This window comes from Gadus morhua, chromosome 22, assembly GCF_902167405.1.
Source record: "Gadus morhua chromosome 22, gadMor3.0, whole genome shotgun sequence".
NCBI classification, from domain to species: domain Eukaryota; kingdom Metazoa; phylum Chordata; class Actinopteri; order Gadiformes; family Gadidae; genus Gadus; species Gadus morhua.
This window is the reverse complement of record NC_044069.1, coordinates 5,340,893-5,357,158: the sequence shown is the minus strand read 5'-3', so window position 1 is coordinate 5,357,158 and position 16,266 is coordinate 5,340,893. Positions and strand designations below refer to the sequence as shown.

Sequence of the window (16,266 nt, the reverse complement as noted above, 5' to 3'; positions counted from 1 at the left end):
TCGAATCTTTTATTCCTGGTGAATGGCGGTATTTGTTCCGGAATGTTTAAAACCGTGTGTTGAAACAAAGTGTTTTGTCCACTTCTAGTTTGTCCGCTGAAATTGGAAATTCTTCGAGATTCGGATTGTTTAACAAGTTTCGGGAGTTTTTATAACTCACTTTATTTTATAACTTTATTTTACCAAATCTTTGCCAGTACACAATGTGTTTACCAGAATCGATAGTAGAAAAAAAGCCTCCGGGAGAAAAGCAGTATGATTGGAAAAAAAACAACTTTAACAAAAAGTAAAGCTTTGGAAAAAAAGTCTCCGACACCTTGTTTATCATCCTGAGGAGGACATCTGAACGCTGGCCTGAAAAAACCCCGCACAATACAACGTACAATAACGCACAATGTTCTGGTTTCCAACTTCAAAGTCGGACAGGATGTGAACCCAGCCAAAGCAGATTGAGACACCAGACCATAATAAGATGCAGAACGGAGGCGGGAGGAGATGAGAGAGGAGGAAGGGGAGGGTAAACACCTGGAGCAGAGAGAGAGAGATGGAGGCCGTTAGACGAGAAGGTGATGAGGGGGAGAAAGAAGGAGAAGGCTCACAGTCGTTCCATTTCCCGGGACATCTGAGGGCGGCAGGAGGAATTGGAAACAGTGGCGTTCCCTAATCTTCCATCACCCTGCTCCGCCTTTATTCAGCAGCTGATAAACTGGTCTGGACCCCCTGCTGCTGCACGGACACACACACACACACACACACACACACACACACACACACACACACACACACACACACACACACACACACACACACACACACACACAGACGTGGACACATTCACACATGCACCCACGCATACACACTCACTGACCCTCATATACAAACACGAACGCACACAAACAAGCGCACCCACACACACAAACAAACGCATACACACCCAGACACTCACAGACAAACATGCATGCTGACAAACAAGTCCATACACACACACACACACACACACACACTCTAACTCACACATATTCATAAACACAGAGCACACCTAATAGATAGAAATCACATATGGACGCACACATGCACAGAACTCAAATTCACACACACACACACACACACACACACACACACACACACACACACACACACACACACACACACACACACACACACGCACAATTACACACACACATACACAGAACACACCCACAACATAGTGAGCACAAACACAGGCACACAAACACATAGAACACACACCCACACACCCGCATGCATGCACAGAACACACATACAACATAGTAAACACACAGACACACACACACACACACACACACACAACCCACTCACACAAAGGCACTGATTTAAATATAAAAGCATAGCTTGCTTTCAAACGCGTTAATCCTGCCTCCTGATCCCGTATCTACGCTGATATTTGAAAACCCAGCACTATGCTGAAGCTCAGAGATCCAGAGTCTGGGAGTACGGGTCTCCGATATCAGATCCTCTGCCCACATCGGGACCCCACGCTGGGCCTGGGGGTCTGGGGGGACGTTTGGAGAAGACCAGGTCCCTGTTTACCTATTCTTATCTTCACAATGACACATTGGCTCAGCCAGAGCTGTCCACCTCGGCCCCTAATAACAACATGGCCGCTTTATTCTCTGTTCTCGCTCGCTCGCTCTTGCTTGCTCTCTCTCTTTCTATCTCTCTCGCACTCTCTTCCTTTCTCTTGCTCTCTCTCTCTCTCTCTCTCTCGCTCTCGCACTCTCTTCTTTTCTCTTGCTTGCTCTCTCTCTCTCTCTCTCTCTCTCTCTCTCTCTCTCTCTCTCTCTCTCTCTCTCTCTCTCTCTCTCTCTCTCTCTCCCTAGCTCTCTCCCTCTTACTTGCTCCCTCTCTCTCCCTCTGTCTCTTAGTTGCTCTCTCTCTTCTGGGCACAGGCCTACGTTTTATATACATTGCAAAATAAGCGAGAGTTGTGGTGGTGGTTGTGTTGCAAATTATTTGATAAAGGACCTATAAAAGTCCCTAGCTCGCTCTCTCTCTCTCTCTCTCTCTCTCTCTCTCTCTCTCTCTCTCTCTCTCTCTCTCTCTCTCTCTCTCTCTCTCTCTCTCTCTCTCTCTCTCTCCACCATGATATTTCGATTGGCCTCAGTACTGATCACAACTTTCAACAGGTCAACATCTAATGTTGCTTCAATCTACCTAAGCCCCTTTTTCATTGGTCGCTTCGCCATATCTCAGTTGGACCCCTATCCCCCCCCTCCAACCTCCCTGCCCAACCTTAAGGTCCGACCCGCTCCAAGACCTTGATGACGCGGCCCAACACTAGTTAACTCATTAGCCTCATGCTCTGACTGCATCACATAACCCCCATAATGCAACACTCCTCTGGTCCGTTCTGTCAACACACCGGTAAAGGAGGGTTCGGTGAGTCATTACTAGTGTATCATTACCGGGGAAAAGTCTTCGATGGTGTGTGTGTGCGTGTGTGTGTGTGTGTGTGCGTACGTACGTACGTGCGTACATGCGTGTGTGTGTGTCTCCTCTTGAATCAGCCTCCTATTTCCTCATATCAGTCTCTGTTGTGTAACCGCCGGCAATGGAATAGCAGAATTAGAATCAGGGCAATAAAAGCTGATCTCCTCGAACGATCCCGTACCTGCCTCAAAATAAACCCGGGGTTCTGCGCCCGGTCGTTAGCCCCGTGGGCGTATCGCACGCGCAGATTCCGAACTAATTAGCTCAGAGAAAGGAGCCGTTCGCCTGTAATAAAGGGCGGCAACAAATCAACACGGGTCACCGTGGCTACGGCGGCGAGGGCGATCAACACGGCCTAGTGCCCGGACGTCATTGGAGGGAATGTTTAATCAAATGTCATTATGGGATGGCGACTAATAGAGAGGGGGGGGCTGGGGGCTGGGGGGCGCTGGTGGAACGATTAGATTAGAACGCCGTGTTTGACGTGTTCCCTCTGTTTGCGGGTGTGTGTGTGTGTTTATGTTTTGCGTGTGCATGTGCGTGTGTGTGGGTGTGCGTAGAAGTTGGGTGTACTGTGTGCTTGTGAAAGCAGGGCTTCTTTTGTGTGCGTGTGTGTGTGTGTGTGTGTGTGTGTGTGTGTGTGTGTGTGTGTGTGTGTGTGTGTGTGTGTGTGTGTGTGTGTGTGGAAGTTGGGTGTACTGTGTGCATGTGAAAGCAGGGCTTCTTTTGTGTATGTGTTTGTGTGTGTGTGTGTGTGTGCGTGTGTGTGTGTGTGTGTGTGTGTGCGTGTGTGTGTGTGTGTGCGTGTGTGTGTGTTCACTATTTCAGTGTCTTCATGTCTGAGCGTTTGATAGTTGTGTGTGGGATAGTTGTGTGTCTCGTTTCAGCGTGATGCCTTTGTGTGCGTATTGTGTGTCTGAATCATTCTGAATCTATTCATGTACATGTGTGCCTGTTATCGGGTGCGGTGTAAGCCGTGTCAGTTCGATACGTTACAAAAACAGCCAGTGGAAACAGACAGACAGGTGGTGGGAGTCCCTGTCTGCGGTCCTGAATTCCCCCGACCGTACGTGTCTCTGGACTGGCCCGGCACCGGCACCGGGCCCCTGCTCCGGCACCGGGCCCCTGCTCCGGTGTTTGGGCGAAGGGCTGGTCCTGGAGACAGCTGTGAGTGTAAATGGGAATCACAGATCAGAGGCACAACACATCTGGGACTGGAACTAACTGTTACAACTCTAGCTCTCTCTCTCTGGATCTCTCTCTCTCTCTCTGGTTCTCTCTCTCTCTGGATCTCTCTCTCTCTCTCTGGTTCTCTCTCTCTCTGTCTGGTTCTCTCTCTCTCTCTCTCTCTCTCTCTCTCTCTCTCTCTCTCTCTCTCTCTCTCTCTCTCTCTCTCTCTCTCTCTCTCTCTCTCTCTCTCTTCATCCTCCCTCTAACTCTCTCCCTCTCTATTTCTCTCTCTCTCTCTCTCTCTCTCTCTCTCTCTCTCTCTCTCTCTCTCTCTCTTGTTCTCCCTCCCTTCCACTGTCAGCCCACTTTCATATAAACCCCCCCTCCTCTCCCGGTTGCCATGCTGTTGTTTCTCCTCCCTCAGTCTGCACCTGCAATAATAATACTAATGATCCAACACGAGGACTTTAATTGGCTGTACGTTTTTTCAGAGGGTTGGATACTTGGAGTTGTGTGTGTGTGTGTGTGTATGTGTGTGTGTGGAGGGAGGGGCGGGCTATAGGTGTGCCCTGAGCATATTTTAATGGCATGATGGCTTTATATTAATATAATCCCTAATTTTACCGGTTCTTTGACTTGGATGAAAGGGAAGAGAGGACAAACACAAGCATGTTGAGAGAACGCAAATGAGCATTCCGCTAGTGTGTGTGTGTGTGTGTGTGTGTATGGGGTTCATGATAATATGATGGGAAGAGCTGTAGCTTTAATGGGAGTATTACAGACCCACACACACACAGACACACATACGCACAGGGGAATAGTGCGCACACACACACACTGGACAATACAAACACCCCCTACACACTATAAGGTAGATATTTACATGTATCTCTCGACAACACACAACACACTCTGAATCAATAACGTTAGCAAACAGGCCAGGGGATTTTATAATTGTTTTGTGTTGGAGGTATGCAGCACAAACAATGGTTAAACACTCTGTGTGTGTATGTGTGCGTGTGTAAACCTGTGAGTGTGTCTGTTTGTGATTGATTTTGATCCTTTCTGTTAATTTGTGAGTCTTATACAGTATGTGTGCACGTGTTGAATGCATGTATATCTGTGTACACATGAGTGTGGGTAAGTTTATATGCTGACATGTGTGTCAGTGTGTGCATGTCTTTATTCAAAAATATGTGTGTGTGTGTCTGTGTGTGTGTGTGTGTGTGTATGTGTGTGTGAATTTATACATAGGCATTGTGATCGTGTGTGCTTGTCCATTGGGGACCACATGGTGTGTGACTATGGATATACGTGTGTGTGTTTGTGTGCTCGTGTGTTTGAATGTGTGTGTGTGTGTGTGAGCGTGTGTGTATGTATACATGTATCCATTTGCGAGCGTACGCATGTGCATACACACGTAAGTGTGTGCATGGGTGTGTGTGTGCATGCATGTGTGTGTGTGTGTGTGTGTGAAATCAACTCCCTGCAAGGCTCCACCTGAGCTACTAAAACTCTTATTAGGGTCATTACGGAGCTGCTTTATGAGTGGCGGCGGCGGCGGCGGCGTTAGCTCAGAGGTGCTATCAGACCTGCTGACTGGCCATTCTGCTAGCACGCCCGTTAGCATGTCCTTCAAGCCGTGAAAGAGGCATAGCTTGCGGCGCTGCGCATTGATAAAGTGCCAAGTGTACCCTCAATGCAATCTCCATAATTCTCCATTTTAAGAAATGTTTCCCACCTTTTGGAAATGCTGTCCCTACTGTTTTGTTTATAATTGTGTATTGAGTGCAGTCATCAATAGTTGGCTATTTATACACGTTCAGTTTGCGCCTTGAGCGATATTCGTGACATAAAATATAATATTTCAGTAAATATCCGCTACTGTACACGTCGTGTTGATAGATGACCCCTGACCCCGGTGAACAGGTGAAACCTGTTTTATGCTTCAAGGTGAAAGTGTGAGTTGCGGTCTGTGATTCCTGAAAACCATTGACTGGCTATAGAATGGCCCTCTTAGGCAAGAGAGTCTTTTAGGTCTCATAAGCAAGGCAGTAGACTGGCGTTAGATCATTTTGTACCCATTTCATGCAAAGTATAAATGATAAACTAGCAAAAACTGAAGGGTGTATGCGTGTGCGCGTATCTGTGTCTGTGTGCAATTGGAGAAAAGTTTGAGACGCGTAATGGATATTTGAATTTCAAAAAGACACAACATCACTGATGACATCACTGATGACATCAATGATGACATCGCTGTGGATTTCCTCTGATCAGCACACAGTCATGGTCCCGTGATGTGCGTAGTGCTAAGAGGAGGAGGAGGAGGAGGAGGAGGAGGAGGAAGAGAAGTAGGAGGAGGAGAAGGTGGAGGTATTCCAACGTGATGTAGGCGGGCAAGTCGGCTCTGGTCACAGGACGATCCTTCAAGACTTGGCTTGCTGTGTAAGCTCTCTCTCACTCTCTCTCGGTCTGTCTGTCTGTCTGTCTGTGTGTTCCTCTCTTTCAATCCTTCTCTTTCGCTCTATGTGTGACTCTCTCACTTGCTCGCTCAATCTCCCTCTCCCTCTCTTTCCCTCTCTCTCTCTCTCTCTCTCTCTCTCGTACAGGTCATACACAAGGGACTGTGCAGGATGCAATGTTCCATCTGATAAAGTCACATTCAACTCTAGAGTTTATATCAATAACACCCATTTATTTAGTTTTATCTCATTTGACATCCCTGGTAATAATCTAACATGAAGTCCAAGAGAGCAGAGAGAGCATTCAATCCATTTCCATTTCTCAGATTTTATGAATGTGATCAATAAAGTGTTTGATCTCTTATCAAACCTGCTTCAGACAATTAGCAGTCTCATATAAATCATCATAATATCACTTGTCATTGTTAAACGATGAAGAGGAAATACTGCGAGGACATAATGCTAGCAGTGTGTGTGTGTGTGTGTGTGTGTGTGTGTGTGTGTGTGTGTGTGTGTGTGTGTGTGTGTGTGTGTGTGTGTGTGTGTGTGTGTGTGTGTGTGTGTGTGTGTGGGTGGGGCGGGGGCATTTGTCTGGATCATGAAATCAATAACCCGGTGAAGGTGACCCAATTCCCCACTAAAGACATAATTACACCTCGGTATAATATTTGACATCCTGAAAATCCACCTACAGGCACACCTCGGGGGGGGGGGGGGGTCTGCAGGATACGCACTCACAAACTGTGAAGGTCTAATTTTAGTGGCCAAGTTCCACTGTAAACATACGGTCTCGGAGATCAGGTTTTCGGACGTCAGGACGTCGGGGCTTCCGTCCCTGCCGGCGTGGTGAGCCGTCGGCCGACAGCCAGCTCCTCCTCTCCAGTCGGTCCGCGAGGATGCTCTCTGATTGGTATAGTCTCGTGATTCAAACTGACGAATCTGAATCAAGAATGAAGAAAGAAACATTGCAGTTCGCGATGATTTGACGAATATAGTGCATGATTGATGCTAAATATACAGGGTGCACACACTGACACGCCTGCACGGCTTTCAACCGCTTCCGCCAACTTTTAATGCGTAGACAAAATATCACCGCACGCTTCACGGGGCGATCACCGGACGCAGCTCCACGTGCGTGACGTAACGTAACCGACGTAAACAGCGCGTCGAGCTGCTCGGACCTCGCTGTGGGTTTAGTTCTCTTGCGATAACGTAGAGGCTCCCACGCGCTCTCTCTGCTGCCGTCGCTCCAGCGCAACACACAAACACACACAAACCCACACACACACACACACACACACACACACACACACACACACACACACACACACACACACACACACACACACACACACACACACACACACACACACACACACACACACACAGCACCGTGCGACTAGTTCCACCGCTAAAACAACTAGTGGCGCGGACTCTGGAGAGTCAAGGTCGACACTCGCCTCTGATAGATTGAAGTCTTTTGAGACTTACGCTTCACACGCAGACGCACGCGCACTCCCTCACGCATACACACACAGACAGACAGACAGACAGACAGACAGACAGACAGACAGATACCACTCCATCGCTCTCAACGCCAATCGGTAATCCGGTAAAAAAAAAATCAGAGTCCTCCCCCCCTTCAAACAGGCCGCGTGTGTGTGGTGTGTGTCTCGTGCAGCACTCGGCGATTAGTGTGACTCTGCTGCTGCTGCGGTGCGCCTCGTCTCGCGCGCGATCGGAGAGCTATGAGCAGAGAGCCGCGGCGCCTCTCATAACCAACATGGATCTTCCTCCTCACTGGACGCTCGCCTCGGTGCTGTGGATGTTATTGATCGGCGCGGCGGAGGACTGTCTCGGGGAGGAAGGTATGTACCCGGGTCTGCTCGCTTTTTATTTTTATGGGTTGATTCGTGGCCAGAACCTGCGCGCCACAGCCACGGCGGTTGACTTCACGGTCACCGGGTGATCCGCGGTCCAGTGGTGAGAGATTCAATGCGGTTTATAATCAGTCAGATGATTGGTTGTTTGGTACTTTGAGGTCGAAGAGGGGGTTTTGGGACACCGAAAGTTGTGTTTTTTCAAACAGACGTTGGGATGGTGATGGTCGCTCGTGGAGAGGGACGGAGGAACGGAGACGCGTTACCTTTGGCTAAGCTGGATGCGTTTTTGTTTCAAATAATCTCACAGCAACACTCTCGACTGTCGAGTCAAACGGAAAATGATTCATTTTTTCTTGATAAACGGAAAAGAAATGTAGACTCAAACGTCACGTTTGAGTCGCTGCCGCCGGTGAGCGTCAAACGCACGGGGACGGGATGGGACCAATCCTAAAGCTTTTATAGGCTCCACAGTGATTTAATTCCACAATAAATATCCAGTCGGAAACATGTTAAAAACACATCTCACCGTTGTTTAGTTAAAAAGACCAACGTTTCACTAACTCCATCACCAAACTTAATCACCCATCTCATCTAATACCAAGCTATGGTTTGGAAATCACCGAGTCCAAACTAAACCTTCCTATCTGTCAGGTAGCGCGGTCCTTTGTAAACGCGGATGGAAACTAACATCAAGCGTGGGTTGTGTATTTTGGGTACTCAATTCAATGCGCAACTGGTACTCCTTTGTCCCGCCGCCGTATTACCCCAGAGCTCCCCTTCCACCCCTTAACCGGTCTCGGACGGGTTAAACTGCTCCTACCATCGCATTCGACCTTCTCAACCCCTCCCCACATCCCTCACAGTCAGCGGCACCCCTCAGTTGTCTTTAGAATGGAATCAATCCCAAATCAATCAATTCGAATCAACGTAGTGGCACCGGCACGTGACACGCGAGGGACTCAGAGCGCGCGACTTTTTGTCGCTGTAGTTTGAACCCGTCGCTTTAGGTCCAGGGGGGTGATCACAGCATCCTCTCCGGGCTCTCACTCAGTCACCATCCAGGGGGTTGACGTGCTTTGGGACCAAACACGCACGCACGCACGCACGGAAACACACACTCAATTGAAATTAAATTGTCGTTGATAGGCCACCATAATCACAATCCTCCTCATCGTGATTCATCGTCATAATGACTTAACGTGACTCGCGGAGGGATTGGTGCTTCTTCGTAAAGGAAATTGTTTTGGCACAGCCTTGCGTGACACACTGACACACATCACCACGCACACACCACCTACACGTACGCCACGGACTCGCGCCATTCAAAGCCATTGCGTTTGCGCGCCCACGTGACACCATATGTTCCAAAAAATAATGTTCCATTCGTTCCCGGACGCAGGCCGAGGCACGCAAGATGCATACGTGCGTGAGTTCCGTGTATGGTATATGACACTGCCGCAGGACACACACACACACACACACACACACACACACACACACACACACACACACACACACACACACACACACACACACACACACACACACACACACACACACACACACACACACCGGTCTATTGTGCTCTGAGGGAGCTCCGTGGAACCGGTGTGTGTCTGACTGCGTCTGGCCTTGGCTCGCTGTTTGAAGCAGTTCTGTGATCCAATAACACCATTTTTTTGTTTCCCTGTTCTCACTTGTTTGATTTATTCCTGTTCGTAGACCGTTGGCCACTGTCCACTTAGTATTTGCGCTAAGTGTGGAAACGGAGTGCCACAGTCAAGGTTTTACCATTTACCAGACAGAATATATGTTTGCGTTATCTTCTGGGTGTTTACCGTGTTCATCTTTGATCACAAGAACAAAGTACAATGTTCTTCGGAATGTTCTGAAACGTTTAAAAATTGTCAAGTGTTGTTGAGTGCATCGGCCTGTTCTGGAATGTGGTAGAATCTAGCATAAGGTTCTAGAATGTTGTCAAAATGTTTGTAATTTTTTTTTGAAGGTTCGAGAATGTTGTTTTGGAATGTAGTTGGTGGCTCTAGAAGGTTCTAGAATGTAGTTGAATGTTCTAGAATATTGTTGAAGGTTCTAGAACGTTCTCCTCTCCTCGGTACCCCCCCCCCCCCCCCCCCTACACACCTCCTCCTCCTGTGCTCTGTATCGTGTCTTAATCGTCGCGTGTCTTTGCATTGATTATGCAGCGTGTGTGTCGGTCGCGTTCCCTGTTCCTCCGTGCTGCCGCGGGTCCCAGTGTAGCGTTGGGCGCTTAGCGCCACGATGGCTCTTTGTTAGCCAGGGGAGAACAGCCTTTTAATGTGTCTCATGCTCTCCCCTTGGCCCTCCTCACATTCTCCTTTCCTCCCTGGCGTGTTCTCTCTTCCGGTCCCTGCTCTCTCTCCCTCTCTCTCCACTCCTTGTGCTTTTTATTTCTTTTGACATTTCTCCCACTCCTCTCCCTCCTTCTCCCCTCCGGCCTCCTCCTCCTCCTCCTCCACCTCCCTCTCTAACAGCTGTTCCCCCCCCCCCCCCCCCCCCCTCCTCCTGCTCCTCTCCTCATGCATTCATCTTCCTATCGCTCTTATTTACTGTCAAACACCAACAACTTGTACTTTCCTTCCTCCTTCCTTTCTTCCTTCTCCTCCTCTTCCTCGACGCTGCTCTCCTTGTGTCCTCCTCCTCCTCCCCCCCCCCTCTCTCCGCTCTCTCCTCTCTTCTCCTCTTGTTCTTCATCCCCTCCTCCTCTTCCTCCCACCGCTAAGCGATTGCTATGCATCTCACATGGTAACCGTTAGCGAGCACTAATGCGATTGGGGAGGAGGGCACTAAACACGCACACACACACACACACACACACACGCGCGCGCGGTGCTCAGACTCATTCGAGCTGCTCCCTTCCCTTCAGGCGGTTTTCTCATTCCGAGCGCCTCACCACTAACACACCTTGGCATCTCATTGGGATCTCATTTACTTCCTCTACCTTTCCTCCCTCCCTCCCTCCCTCCCTCCCTCCCTCTCTCCTGCCCACTGCATCCATCCTGTTTTTTTTTTCCAGAGCGGGAGAGAGAGGCAGAGAAGGGGGAGAGGTGGAATGATTGAGCGAGAGGCGGATAGGGAGAGTTTCGAAAACTGCAGCGTGGCTTGTGTGTGTGTCTGTGTGCGTTTACTGGAGTGTGTTTTTCCCGGAGTGTGTTTTGTTCGTGTGTTTACTTTGTGCGTGTGTCGAGTATCCTGCATGTGTGTGTGTGGGTTTACTTTCAGTCTGGTTTTGGTGCGTGTTTGCGTGCTTGTGTGCATCTGTGTGTGCATGTGTGTTTACTCATAGCCTGTTTTTGTTTTTTTCTGTGCGTCTGCGTGCATGGCTGTGTGTGTGCAAATGCGGGCACATCGTGTGTGTTTTATCGTCATCGTGAGGACCTTGGTGCGTGCCCAGCTCTGTGTATATCCTGCTGTTTGCCTGCTCCCGCTACTTGACTGAGCGATGCGCTGAGCAGGTGCAAGGCACCCTATTGTTTACCCCGGCCCCGAGAACACTTACTCCTGCATGACCACTTCAACCCCGCCGCTTATACATCATGCAGGTCTGCGCTTGCTTACAGATCACGCCGGCATAATATAAGGGGAGGAAGGAAAGCTAGCACAGTTTTGTCGTTAAAGTTCTCCTTCAAAAGAGCATGGTTGTAAAGTTGTGTTTTTTTATGAGGATTTTGCGGCAGGATTGTGGAGTGATTCTGGTCTCGCCTGGTTTATTCCCGAGCGGAAAGATTTAGTTCAAACCATCGATGTCATCAGTCTAGTTGTAGGCCTCCTGGAGCAAGACGGGCCCTAAACTCTACCTACTCTTACCCGCTCCTCAATGACATGGATCTCTGTAAAGTGCTTTGGATTGTAACTCACTTTGGGTAAAAGCGTCTTAAATGCCCGAAATTTAAATGTAAATGGATTAAAATGTGTTCTTAAATGGCCAAATGGTACGAGATGCTAATATTTCTATATAGTTTTTTCTTGAAGGTGTAATGTGAATCCTCCCTACCCGTACGTTATGTAGCCTCTGTGTTAATCTTCCTCTGCTATGTTATCTTTACCTATCGGACAATAGTGGAACAGTGTAGCTACTCACTATGCAGAGCGTGATTGAACGTATTGATTTTTGCCAGTACGTTTGATGAAATGCATTCAGAATATATTCTAGCATGTGATATATGACTTGATGACTAAAATGTAGATTTCAGTTCAAGGGGACCATAAATACCGCACACACATAAACCCAGCTGATACACACCGTGTGTAGCCGCACAGCAAGCTGGGAAAAACATTACTGAAAAAATAACATTTTACATTTCTCATGAAAAGTTGCACTCCTACATGACGTGTCCAAAATTCGCTTTCTAATCTCTTCATCATTTTCCGGGTCTTTCCAGGGGGGGAAAGACAAAAATTCTCCCAGCATGCAATGGACTTGATCTCTAAACTCCGGGATCAGAATGAAGACTAATTGTCTGAGATTGATGGAGGCTTGTTCTCATTCTGCTGCCAACTATAAATGCTCTCTTGGCTGGCAAGGACAGACTTGGATCCATGTGTGTGTGTGTTTGTGTGCGTGTGTGCGTGTCAGCGTGTGTGTGTTTGTTTGTGTGAGTGTATGCTTATGTGTGTGTGTGTATGTTCACGTTTGTGTGTGTGTGTGTGTTTGTGTGTTTGTGTGTGTGTGCGTGCGTGCGTGCGTGCGTGTATTTGTGTGTGCTGTGTGTCTAAGTGTCTGTGTGAAAGGTCAGAGTGATTTGTGAAGTTGGCAGTTGTGGTTTCTGGGGACATTTTCACCCTTCAGAGGATTCAGGGTCGCTGTCATCGTGACAGAGAGGGGTGGCGTGGGGACGGGGTGAGGAGGTTGAGGAACCAGGGAGGAGGAGCTGAGGAGAGGAGGCGAGGAGGTGGGGGAGCTGGACTCACTCGTCGTGTAGAGCAGGACCCCTGCCTCCAGCCAGCGGGGATCTGAAGAGATTTGAGCACAAAAAGGTTGAGACAAAAAAAATACACTAGACATTAAATATTCATCTTTTAACCTTCCTGGGTGAAATATGGAATAGCGGTTCCTCTTTAAATGTAAAACTTTATATTATCCGCTTTTTTAGTCCCTTAACCCATCGGTTTGGATATTAAAGTGGTCTGACTGATGGAGGTGAGAGAGAGCTACTTTGTTCATCCCTGAAGGGAATTTCCTTCAGACATGAGCAGAGTGAATCCCTAGCCTTTGGGTCTCCATCGTATAGTCACTATCATCTATAATCCATCATAATCCATAATCGAATAACTATAATCACTAAATTGCACTATCCTACCCCACGTCTCGATGTAGCCAAACTTCTTTAGCGTTCTTACAGGAAATAGGAACACAAAGGTGCATTTCAAAAAGATGTTTAGGTGGAGGTGGACGAGGAGAACAGATTGTTAAGTCGATTTACAAAGACAGATCCAGGTTGGGAAGGTAGGGGTCCATGTATTCTAGTCATCACTTTTTATAAATTGCTTTGGATAGAAGCGACTGACAAATGCCCTAAATGTAAATGTAGTCATGGTAGGACCTGGGTTCAAAACCCTGCTTTATCCACACCCTTGAGCAACATGCCCTAATGCCACCTGCGCCTTAATTCCGTGCATGTGTCGTGTCTCTCTCCCCAAAAGCGTGTGGGAAACGGCTAACTAGTAATTGGAACCAGAAAGCTCGGGCATAAGGGGAAAGTGTGAACTGTAAAGCCATGACCGAAGGCAGAATCAGAGGCAGAGGGGGGGGGGGGGGGGGGGGGCGGCCTGGGGGGAATTGTATGCTGTCACAGTGACTTTGCACGGCGCTCGGTGTGTGTGACATGAAATGAATGTGAACAGCCTCCACCACATCCTTACTTAACCTCCCACTCTGTCACCACGGCACCCCACACGCACACACGCTGGCTAGGACAGACGCACGCACGCACGCACACGCACGCACGCACAGTCGCACGCATGCACACAGGCACGCACGCACGCACAGACTGAACAATTGAGTTTGAGAGAGAGAATGTGTTGTGGTTGGGTCTCTCTCTCGCTCTCTCTCTCTCTTTCTTTCTTTCTCTTTCTCTCTCTCATTCTCCCGCTCTCTCTCTCCAGAAATTTCTGATGCATCCACAAGAATGGTGTGCTTGCTTGTTGTGTAAGTGTGTGTGTATTCCGAGTGTGCTTGTCCCAGTGCGTGTGTATGCGGGCTAGCGTGCCTTTATTAACTACGTGTTTGGTGGGCTTGCTTGCGTATGCAGGTGCAACCGGCAGCAGAGCTGCATGGATGCAGGTTTTAAATGTAGGCTGTGGGATGATGAATTAATAATAAAATGTCACTTTTTGTGTGTGTGTATGTGTTTGTGTGTGTAGGAGCTGTGTGTGTGTGTGTGTGCATGTATGCATGTGTGTGTGCACGGAAGCACAGTGTCCTTCTCATGGGTGAATGGAAAAGTAGGACAATAATTAGCATAAACTGTTAGGGTGGACTTTCAGCAAAACAATCTGAAAGTTTCAGCACTATTTCTAATTTAGCCTTTTTGGTCCATTCATGAAATTATGCGTTTTTCATCCATTTGTCAGTTAAACGAAAATTAATGTGACATTAAAGAGTTCTTAAGTCGTCATTAGACTTTAGACTAGCGTGTTGCCGCTGATTGGTTTTCCTAATCCTAATGGGTGACAGGGTGCATCTTTCTCCGGTTTTTAATTAGTTTCAATTCAGCCGTCATCGGAGATCAATCTTCTTCCTGCCCTCTTCTTGCTCCGCGTGCGACGCAGTATGTGGCGGGCGTGCAACACTTTCCACAGTTTTGGTTCCTGAGCATTTCTCCCACTAAAATATTTACTGTGGCTCAATCCACTCAGTGCGCTTGCAACACTCGTAGGCAACACGCCTTGAAGCGCACACGGGTTCGATACTGCGGTACCTTCCTTGGTACCCGTATAAACATATCTATGTAGATGAGTCAGATCTACTAATGTGCTTCTTGGTGACGCTTTACCAGAAGGTGGATGTGGATCCTATCTGTGTGTAGAGCACCGGCAGATGTTTAAAGGTGGGGATGTTTAAGAGTGACGGCGGCGTTGGGGGTCCTGTCCTTTTCCCGTATCAAGGTGTGTAACCTCATTATCGTACGTTTCCCCGGGAAAAGCCACGACTTTGGGTTCCGTTGTCAAAGCGCAGTCGGGATTCGCCCGGTTGCGAATGTAAATGCGTCTTCCTTTTTTAAAAAGGTCAGCCCTCTCTCTGTGCTTACGTAAGGCTCCTCCCTACCTCCGGCACGGCGGACTCAACTGAACCCGACTGTTTTTTTCCCCCCCCGAGCGCCGGGTGTGACGAGCTGCGTGCGGAACCCTCCTGTCACGTGTTTCCGTAACGCGCCGTTCGTGAGTTCCGGAACGCGCTCGCGTGCTCCCGTGTGTTCCGAGCCGTAAAGGTGCCTCTGGGAATAGCTTGGTGCTCACGGACCCGGCACGTGTGAGAGAGGAATGCGGACAGGCGTCCCCCCCACCTCCTTCACACCTGTCCGCCTTCATGTCCAGCTCTGACCTCCCCCCCCCCCCCCCCCCCTTCCCCCGAGGCTCCACCACCAGCCCACCGCTCATCTTAGCTCCGCTTGCGTCGGCGCTCGACTCGTTAGGTCTGAGTGGAGCTCTCGCTCTGAAGTAGTCTCGCAATGGTATTTTTTCGTGGCAGATCTGCCTTGTCAAAGGTGTGTGTGTGTGTGTGTGTGTGTGTGTGTGCGCGTGCGTGCGTGCGTGCGTGTGCGTCGACTCATTCAACATCACTGGCCCACCTGGACAGGTCTGTCTGCTGTCCATTCATAATGGACGTAATAATATAAATGTATGCTTATAGCTATCGTAGGAGAGACAGTTCATGAGAGTTGAATGATTTTTCCAATGTGTCATCCCAGAGCATTTTACTGTCACATAGTTATAGTCAGTAAGCAGACCCATACTTATCAAAAGCCACTTATATTGAATTGCGATGCAGGTCCTTGAGCAGAAGGTAAGGGTTAGGGCATCTTGCAGAGGGAGGTCTACAGGGTTGGGGTTAGACTGTGGACGTAGGGGATCAAACCTTGAACCTCGGCGCCTCGATTATGGGTTAAATAATAATCATGATTCTTTTGGGTCAGCATTGAGATCTGGATTATGTAACCTACTCGACCAGCACATCATACATTGATCAAATGTAGAAAAAAAAAAAAAAAACAGTGAATTTTCTTATAAAACTTTAAATAGAC

General features: G+C 48.4%; 1 protein-coding gene across 1 annotated transcript in view; it reads left to right on the top strand.

Moving 5' to 3' along the window:
- Positions 1-7,709: 7,709 nt before the first annotated feature.
- epha10 (EPH receptor A10) overlaps positions 7,710-16,266 on the top strand; it is a 53,192-nt gene continuing 44,635 nt past the window's right edge. Inside the window, exon 1 of the mRNA XM_030347709.1 lies at positions 7,710-7,969. Coding sequence (XP_030203569.1) covers positions 7,885-7,969 — 85 coding nt within the window. The 5' untranslated portion in view covers positions 7,710-7,884. The remainder of the gene's footprint in view (positions 7,970-16,266) is intronic.